At 43.7% G+C, this 10,261-nt stretch overlaps 1 protein-coding gene across 1 annotated transcript; it reads right to left on the bottom strand.

Annotated features, from left to right (window-relative positions):
* Positions 1-319: 319 nt before the first annotated feature.
* On the bottom strand, positions 320-8,100 carry PCNA (proliferating cell nuclear antigen). The gene is made up of 6 exons (XM_069214176.1): positions 4,712-8,100; positions 3,551-3,648; positions 3,147-3,214; positions 2,293-2,487; positions 716-839; positions 320-583 (listed from the first exon to the last, which is right to left on the bottom strand). Exons 1-6 carry the CDS (start codon positions 4,930-4,932, stop codon positions 504-506), a joined length of 786 nt encoding a protein of 261 aa, XP_069070277.1. The 5' UTR covers positions 4,933-8,100; the 3' UTR covers positions 320-503.
* Positions 8,101-10,261: the final 2,161 nt, after the last annotated feature.

Consider the following 10,261-nt stretch of genomic DNA (forward strand, 5'->3'; position numbering starts at 1 on the left):
AGAGGTAAGCGCTATAAACACTTCCACCTTAACGTAAATTAGTGGCCCAGGAGACAGGTGTACTAATAAGTCCACTAAAATGTAGACCGCTAGTTCTGGCAACAAGCAGGGTTGGTGTGTTGCTCCACAGCACTAAAAGCGACGCATGTGGTACAGCGTAAATACGAGGGCATCTGTGCACCCCCCAAATGAGCGAACAAGTCCATGCAGGCTAATGCCATTATGCCCGGCCTAGGAATGAAAACCATAACGGCATTGACCTTTCAGTTAAGCCATGAAACTGGCAGAAGTAACAAATTCCACGCAAGCAACACACAGGTAAGGAAGACATTTTATTGACGCGAACATTACAAAAGAAGTGTGAAATATATATACAGAGATATCTACAAGTGTGCCCATTAGAATAGTCAAGCAGTTTGAACACCACTGCAAATGGACACCAAGTTACAAGAGCATGTTGACAAGAGCTTTGATGGAGAGATTGCTGATCAGGCGTCATAACCTTACGCTGCCTCTTCGTCTTCTATCTTGGGGGCCAAGTAGTATTTTACGTGCCCCATATCTGCGATTTTGTACTCCACAACTGCAAAGAGACATCAGTTAAATCAACAAAACTGCTTACATTATTATTTGGACAATTTGCATGTTATCACAAACCGGCCAGTTTTGTTTCAGCAAATAGTTTAAACAGACACTTATCACAGCTGGTACTTACCAAGAGGGATATCTGCAGACATGCTGAGAATCACCTGATTACATAGTGGTGTGGCTTTAGTGAAGAAGTTCAGATACCGCAAAGCAAACGTCAGTTGAACTGGTTCATTCATTTCAATAGTAACCTGAGAGTGGAAAGGAGCAGCGTTATACAATTGCAGGTAAATACTATCTTGTCTAAAAAGATCATTCCACACCATGACCACATTACCACCTCAACTAATGTAACAGCCTCTAAACCACCCTTTCAAAAGCTAGACAGCTTATTTCTGTACAAATTACATGGTGCTCTCAAATGGGTATCCATAAAGAGTTAAGCACAAAATAAATCACTGTTAATCTCACATCCGGGATCCAACATTACTACTTTTAGAAACCTTTATGGGCGTTTTTCATCAAAGTGCAAGACACTCTAGTTGGGTCTTAGCAGCAGTTGGGGAATATGGTTCAAACTGATCTGAAAAATGGACACATTTGGGGGATTTTCAGAGATCATTCAGTCTGGGTTAACAAGGTAATAAGTGACCATTGTGTGCCGCCCCCACTGTTTTTGGGTGGCGTTAGATCTATGCACTTTAGCTCTGGTAACCACTAAGGCCGGTGTTCCCTCTTTTTGCAATTAGTATATTTTTGTATCTTGCATAAAGTACCTCATGCTTGGTAAACAAAATGTACACAGGGCATGGAAGCAAGTGTCACCAATGGCCTGCAGCACATTTCGCCATCCACTGAGGTGGCAAAGCATAATGTCTACACTGTAGACTCGACTTCTGCAGTGTGACCTGTCAAAATAACCATTTCATGAGTAATGACCCTACTTTTAACTGTGATGCAGTGATAGTGGCTATTGTCTATCTGGTGGCTGAAAGAACCCTGCTTATGTTTAGACTTCTTTCTATGGGTTTTTTGTAGATGGCGTCTACTTCACACCAGAGTTCAGACTGCAGATTTCAGGCATTTTGCGCTGTAGCTTTATTCTGTGCTACAAAATCTAATGCAAACAGCAAAATGTGACGCATCAGACGGAACTGCTTCTTTCTGTAGCTGGAGTACTTTCTCCTCAAATTGCAGATCTCAATATGAATGGTCACAACTGGTTAAGACTACACACGTTCAAGCTCTCAAAATTCAGGTAAAAAAAAAATGTTTTGCCAGAACTCTGCTCTGAGCAGAACGAGTGGGGCACATCTCTGCAAACTGTCGCAAGAGCTTAATTTTTCATCAACCACTGCTTTAAACTGAAGTTTAGTGTTAGATGGGAGGACACTACGACTACCATGTAGGCTCGGCACTGCTGTTGCTATCCTTGCCCCCAGCACCAAATGAAGACGAAATTTGAATCTAGCAAGTCTACAATTCTATTGTAAACCTGGATAAAAAGAAATTATTCCTTAAAATCCACATGACGCTTTCCGCTCAACTATATGGTATCATTCATGAAAATAAATGAGTTGTACCAGCTTCGCGGCCACTGCTTCCACCTGTACTCGAATACACACCCACTCCCTTATGCCCCTCAATTGGTGTGCACAAAGGGTAAAGGTTTAATTTTGATTAGATAACTTCACATTTACTTACTGCTTCCTCCTCCTTGTCTACATTGGAGGTCTGCGACAGCTTAATGTTCCCAGTCCCCAGAGATCCGCTGGCAGAAAACTTCACTCCATCTTTAGCGCAGGAGATTACAACTGCGTCACCAACCTGGCTGAGATCTCTGCAGATGCGAGCAAACTCCCCAGAGGGCATCTTGATGATACAGCTATACTCTTGTTCCTGTTAAGCGAGTTGAAACAAAACAAATGAACCTACTACGGTCAAGAACGACTAAGCTTTTTAATACGGGTATGTGTTTACAATTCGACAACTTAGACCATTCGAACTAGGACTGTTCATACTGCCACCATCCACAAGCAAGCACAGAAGACATTCCAACTGTGCAAGAGCCTTACCCACAACAGCCGTCAACAAGGAGCGTTCTCGAGGCACAACCTCGAGTGAACAAAAGCAAGGTGCAGCATAAGATAAATGGATGACTGCGGTGTACCTTGCATGCCTTCATACACTGACCAACATACCAGTGGTCGGTAGGAATTACCGCCGTTACTCTTGGGAGGAGTGAGATATGGGTCATACAGGCAGAAGCCATCCGTATGGGGGACTACAGCACGAGTGCTCATGACTAACAGGACAAAACAGTTGCAAGGAGACACCATTTATAAATTGGTAATTAATACCATTTAATGGTAATTACTGCAGCATTCACAAGTAGTCTACAATCGACTGATTATGTCAGTCTTTTATAAAGTGTAAGCCCGACGGGTGTATCTCTGAACCTAAAAAGGAGTCAGAATTTTCCTTTGATGGCAGAAAAAAGATGCAACTTTACGAGTTTATTTTCTGCACTGAACTTCTCAAACGCAGATATCACTTACAGGAATACCGAGCTGTTCGACATCCAGGTCCATTAACTTCATCTCGTAATCGGAGACCTTCTCTTGATCTATAGAAGAGAAAAAAAATGCACAACTAAAAAATAAAATCCTTTGTACATTCAATAAATATATACACAGTACATTGCCTACTTTTAGGGCATAATTGCCGCACAAGCCACGCCATATATAGTGACTAGTTGATAATTGACAGGATCGACCTACTTCTAAGGCTGCAAAACTGAAGACCAAACCTGTTGCCAAAGGTAGGTCATAAGCACTTGAAATCTTGCTCCATAACAAGAACATATTGACGCACCCTTAGAAGCAACGTGCGTTTACGTAGCATACATGTCTACAACTAGCCGGATGATGACAAACGAACGAATTAGTAAATTAATACTCACTTGGGGCCTCGAAAACCAGTGTCATGGTGTCTGCATTGTCCTCTGCCCTAAGGGTTATGACGTCGTCACCAGCTGCACACTTCAAGATTTTCGACATACTAAAAGACAAAAAGGTAGAGGCGGTTTAATGCATTTCATCTACTCGAAAACATTGCTGCGAACCTGTTAATTAATGTGAGATGGGCAATTTGGAAAAAGTTAAGTTGATTGAAGTTAAATTCTGTTGAACGATCTGTATCAGCTACTAGCTTCACTGACTAAGGAAAGATGTAACGTAACCAATCTGAAAAAGATTAAAATAGCTCCTGTTGGAATCCGAATGCTGTCATTACTTTAGGTCTCTTGTGAAACTATGTAAAAAATAAATAAAAAAATAGCAATAAGAAATACAAAAAATAACACTTTGAAATAAGCATCTGGGAGCGCTACCCTACCACGCATCACATGCTTTGACCGTGGACAGAGGTGTTAATCACACAAAAGCGGTCATTGTTGCTTCTCGCTACGGTAGTAGTTAAACTCACGAATATAGAATAAATAGGATAATATAATTCTCACAGTCAAATGCGATACTCTTGAAGCCTGCATGTGTACAGAACTGCAAATGCTAAGTAACTGAAACCGCACTATTTGCAATATGTAATGGAGCATTCAAGTGACGGGAATCACTGTCGTATAACAAAAAAAAAAAATAATAATATTAATAATGTAAATAGCTGATTATAGAAGCGTATATTTGTTCAGGGTAAGGGTATGACAACAGCCCGCCAAGTGCTTTCCCGCCAGACAGGGAGCAGTGTTCAAATTGGCGCCTAAATAACGTCACAAGAGCGCCTGGCCTTCAGCTGCCGATGCGTTTCGTTATATAAGGGCGGGCAAGACCGGGCAGAACATGAGTCGCATGCGCACTACTAGGGATTGCTTACCAAGACGCCGACAAAGATCGCTAACTTTCTCTATGTGCCCCCCAGCAACAGCAATCCACAAATTTCGTTGTGTTAATTCTATAGATCATTCATCCTCAGCCGACCACCTTATTGGCTGCTTTAGCAGATTTGTACAATATGCTTTACATTCGGACCCCCCTTACTCTGCTAACGCCCAGTATTTTGTTTGAGACTACACAATTGGCTGGCCCGAATGCCCACGACGCATCCTCACCTGCTCATCTTAACCCCCACAGACTGGTTTCGGTCGCAGCGGTACGTGTCGAAGCCCTCAGAGCGCATGGTCAGCTGCACCAGGGACACATGCGACGAGTCCATGCTCTGCAGACTGATGCCGCTAGAGCTGATGTCCCAGCACGCCTCATCGATCAGGTCCTTCAGCGCTTCAAGCACCTTCTTCAGGATCGAGCCCTGGACCAAACGAGCCTCGAACATGGTGGCGGCGAAACTGCACAGCAAAAATCAAACAAGGAAGCAGAGAGTGTGCTGCAGGGGACGACGGGCGCGAGGCACAGAGAGCAGATATTGCCTCCAAATCGACTAGAGGATCCCACAACACCCACTTGCCTCGCGCCAAAAAGTGATCAGGCGGGTTGGTGCAGAGCGTCTTTATCTGCGTGTGACGTTACCACACGCCCTCAAAGGGCCCGATTGGTCGCTCTTTCTTCTCGTCCCCGCTTACGTCAGAAGAAGGCGTGGTTCTTGGCTCGTTGACTGTGACAGGAAGGTAAAGCGCGCCAAAAACTGCTCAAACTCATCATTTCCGTTTTCTCTTTATTTCTGTTTTTCGCGCCTGGACTTCTCCGCTGGCGAGTTACGAATCGCGTGCGTGTGTGTGTGTCATGAACTGCTCCGTGCGAGCAAAGCTAGGTCATGAGGGCCTACCTGCTGACATTTGCAAAGCAGAAAGCGGGTGATTCTAAACAAAATAATCGGGGGATATTTCTTTTCCGTATAGTTGTGTTGAAGTGGGGACGCTTTCAGAAGAGGAAATACTAAATGAAAGTCATTTTTGGTTTTAAAAATCGGGAGTCTCCTGCCTCAGTTGGCGTATTTGTGGGGGGTGGGGGGGGGGGGCGGCAAGGATTAAAGTTAGTGTGCTCCTGAAAAGACAAAGAGTGGAGATAAAAGGTGCATTTGCATATACATTTTCAAATAAAGTGGTATATTCATGGTAATTAAAAGATTGAAGGGTGGACTCTGCTCTCTCCGTTGGGAACCAGGCCCACCCAGGCAATACATTAAAAAAAAAAAATAGCACAGGAGACAGTGCTTGACTTGACTGTAGCCCTCAAAGACAGGGGCCTGACAAGCAAACTTGATTAGGCAGAGATGGACTGCTCAGTGCCTGTGGGGGAACCCAGCTCGCTGCCCACGGTGCGCTGGATTTGCTGATGGGGTAGCTTGGACTGCCATGTGAGACTGAAGCCCATGCTCTGACCCTGTACGGGTTCATCTCACATAGACCCATCTCCTATAATACCTGTAGGCTGTGTCACGGTATGGGTGTAGTTGAGGGGTCCGTGGAGCTCCCAGCGGACTTCAAGAAAGCTTTTGACACCCTTTAGTAGACCTACCTACAGATTGTTATGTCATGTCATGTGAGTCGGACCCAAGTTCCTGGGTTGGGTGAAGCTACTCTACACAGCACTGCGAGCCAGAGTGTGCGTGCATTGGCCGCCAAATATAGTAACAATTTGACATTGGCAGGGGCATGGCAGGATTGCTTCTGAGAGAGCGTAGTTTATATAATCTATATTAACATGAAATGTTTATGAACTAATGTATAATAATGCTGCATAGAAACTGTATTAATGTATTTTGCTAAAACATGCGCTTGAAATGTGCCCACAGGGGGTGGCCGCCAACTTATACAGGGACTAATGAAATTGACTAATAATGTTGAAATGATATGTAATGATATGGTTTAACACTGATAACAATAGACATATGTAAGAGTTTTGCTAATAAAGCATTAGGCCTTAGTTAGCATGAGTCGAGGCCTAGCTGCCTGGCTCACATATTAAATGTGTTTTCCTAACGTGCAGTGTGCTGACTTGCTGAAGGGCATGAACTCTTGTTTTTTCCAAACTAGAAGCTGAATGTAACTGTAGTAGATCCGTTCTCATGAAATTCGACTTGCTTATAGAAACATTTTAGCTGAATGCAACACTGTAGACCAGTCGTAGGTACAAAGTCGCCTGAACCGGTACAGGCAATGGAGCCACTGACCGAAGATGTGCAAAGGACCACAAGACTATGAAATCATACCGGACATTCCACCCGCTAAAGACGTCAATCATAAGGACCAATAAAATACATGAGAACTGTTATGGGGTGACAAATTCGATGAGCTAATGTGAAGTTAATTGGTTAAAGATAGTGGGGTGCAACCCCTTGTCCAACCAGATTTTAGGGGAATGTACAACGAAAAGTGGATAAAAACCCTTGACACCAGGAAGTAAATTAGAATGAGAACTAGGGAGTAGGAGACTGGGAGAGGGGGAGATGCTGATGCGAGTTGCTATGGTCCAGAGACTTTGTCACTTTGCTTAGTGACTTGCTAATTTTTAGAACCATCCTTACCCTTAGATTGCCCGTTTACACTTTACCTCCTTATGAGGGAAGTGCCCCCTTTTTCCGGAGCTGAATCCTGATGGCGAGCCAACTGATGTCCTGAGGACGAAGACCGAACCCGAGTGCTGACCCAATAACTGGAGGGTAACTATATGACAATGAAATTGAGATTGTATGTTTGCTTTTCCTTTCTAGGTACCAACTGCTTCTTTTGACAGAGACTATAGCTAGATTTTTTCTAAGTTGGTGTTACTAAATTGTTTTGCATGAAGCCCAACATGCCAATGCTAATTCGAGGTTAGGAGAGGGGTTCACTGAACTGACGCAAATAGACAAACGACTGAATCAATGCCTTATGATGATACTCTGCTAAGGATAACCTATGTTGACGCCGTGTTATATTCTAATGTTTGTGAATCTTGCTTTGATGAAATCTTATCAGAGTTGCCATATTGTGACTATGCTAATGTGTTTCTTGGTTACAAGACTAATAAACTTACTAGTAGAATTGTAATCAATAGGGAATAAATATCACAAAATTCATACTAAACTGGTGTGGTTATTCATGACTGAAAGGTCATGGTGGTTTCCGAGTCTTATTAAATGTCATTGACTATGGTGAATTGCATAGTCGTAATAAATATGGATGACGTTACTGACATATTGATTGACATGTTGATTAGCTATCTCGTCCTAAGGTATCTTCAATCAGGGTCAAAAGATTCATTGGCCTAAAACGAGTCCCAATGTGAGTAAATTGGTCATAAATGGACGCGTTAGCAGTTCTTTTTCCCTATTATTTCGCCACTTGCTGTGAAACTCTGGGCAAATAAAGGGCCTGAGTTGGGGCATAGGGGTGGGGCCATGCTGGCTTGCAGTTTAGCTGGATGCAGACAATGTCCTGGTCTACATGCGGAATCATGAGTGCAACCTGCTGGTTCTTTTTGATTTATAAGACCTCTGTTGATATGACAGGCCTCTGCATGAATTGAATAAGTCCTGTCTCTTCCCGCAAAGGAGGGTGGAATGCACACTATTTGAGGAGCTGGAACCTAGTTGTTTACCCTGTCGGTTCAAGACATTCCAATATATCAGAGTCAACATACATCACACCAACAAGGATCTCTTTGACGGGAACCACAGGAGGGCTCTCATGTCGCTCCTGCAGTCCTTGGACTTCTGGATGCGCCTACACTTGTCACCTACGGGCCGGGAGGAAGAACATGGCCTGGGAGCTGGCCAATTCCTGGCTTATAACACACTACTGACAAATAGGAACACAAGGACAGTAGGTCAGGAGGCCCAGCTCTACATCATGGACTGCAGTGGATTCTAATGAACGGTCTTGGCCGTACAGCCATTATTGTGCTGTACACAGCCTTGCAGCCCGTGAACACAGATCTTGCATTGCGCAGCGAGCCCTGCTGGGGGCACATGTCTGGAGACAGACTGACGTCCAAGCAGTGGGCGATGGCACTTGAACAAGTGAAGTGCATGTCCCACAATGTCCATCTCAAGTTCACTCAGTTTAACTACCTACAGGTTACATATCTTACACCGCATCAGCTACACAGGATGTTTCGGGGGTGGGACCAGTTGTCCCTGTTGTGGGCACCAAGACGCAAACGTCTTACAAATGATGTGGGAATGCCTCCTGCTTAGCGCAGGTTTGGTCTCAAGGGATGGACCATATTTCAGGAATGATAGACATCCTCTCCTTCATGAGCACCTGCTCTGCTTGCTGAGAATCACCAAACGTACAAAAAACACTAAGTATTATCTGAGGCTTGACCATTTAGCAATGGCCCTTTTTAAGCGACTGATTGCCATGTCTTGGAAGGCAGCCACCATTGATTTGCTGCAGGCCTAGGTTGTACAGAGGTGGGCGACTGCCGAGGCTGATGCCCTGGCCCACGACTCCTAGGTGCGGGGGAATGGGTATGCTGTTACCCTTTGGGACATCTATGTGCTTAAGTTGTAAGACATGGTGGAACCCTGCAATAATGGATGCCACAAGTTGGGACTTCCTGGGCTTCTCCTGCCTTAGCTCTGGCCACTGGTGTATGAATCTAGAGAACCCCCACGGGGGGCTCGGCCTGACCCTCCCCTACCTGCTATAGAGGACCCATCTTAAAACACCCAGGGAACAGATTGGGTAGAGCACGGACTCCCTCACAGCCACACATAGCTACCCGTGACACTAACCCCGTGCCCCTTTGTTACCTGGTTATACTCTGATTACATTTCTTTCACGTTGTTGAGTATATGGACTGTTTTCACCTGTTTCTTTAAAGATGGCAACACCATGAGGAATGTGCTGCTTTAGCTTACCTTCCTTGTCCGAGGTCTATAATGTAGGCAATACGTGCCACTACATATTGGTCTGTATTCCTTCACTACTGTATCGCAATTGTCATTGATTTATGAGCTGAAATACGCATTGTCATCTACTAGTGTCTTCATTATTGCTTTAATGTTTTTAAAATGCCAATAAAGAAATATTCGAAAAGCAGTGGTGCAGAGATGATGTTTTTTGGGTACTTCAGTTAAGTAAGGTAAGTATTTTTTAAGTTATAAGGCATTTAAACATAGTGGTATCTATCACTGAGGTACTTTAGCGGAATTTCACAACATTTTTTGAAACTAACACAGTATATGGCTGTAAACATATATAACAAATATATAAAGAAATATAAATACATTTTTGTTCCTATAAATAAAGGAGTAATAGGTAGGGACCTACTGCTTACCCGTATCTAAGGCTGTAACACTGAAAACAGCCAGCGTATATTAAACACCATGGCTGCCTTTTCATTCTCTAAAAACAACCATTACCCAATTATATATTGGGCTTGTCATCACCATGTACCATGGTATACTGTAAAGGTATCATGTTATAACATGGCCCAAAATATAACTGATGCTTAGCAGTATTATTGGATTGCTGTACATTTGCGTCACTCATGGTGTCCCATAGGCAATGCAATACTTATGTCAGACTCAAAGTTAAAGGAACACAAGGCCAACATGCACCTCCCTGCATTGATTAATAAATCAGGAGAAACAAGGCAGCACAATTCGCTGTTTTGTGTTACTCTGCGCACTATATTCTACATTGCTGCTAAATTTCACATACATCTGTATGCCACACGCTGTAGCCACTCCACTATACGATATTCCACTCTAC

Source organism: Pleurodeles waltl, chromosome 11 (genome assembly GCF_031143425.1).
Source record: "Pleurodeles waltl isolate 20211129_DDA chromosome 11, aPleWal1.hap1.20221129, whole genome shotgun sequence".
Lineage (NCBI taxonomy): Eukaryota > Metazoa > Chordata > Amphibia > Caudata > Salamandridae > Pleurodeles > Pleurodeles waltl.

Coding starts and splice junctions, on each gene's coding strand:
- PCNA (XM_069214176.1), bottom strand. CDS start 4,932: ATGTTCGAGGCTCGTTTGGTCCAGGGCTCGATCCTGAAGAAGGTGCTT. Junction 3,649..4,711: donor GTGGGGGTTAAGATGAGCAG/GTGAGGATGCGT, acceptor TTTGTCTTTTAG/TATGTCGAAAATCTTGAAGT. Junction 3,215..3,550: donor ACTGGTTTTCGAGGCCCCAA/GTGAGTATTAAT, acceptor TCTCTTCTATAG/ATCAAGAGAAGGTCTCCGAT.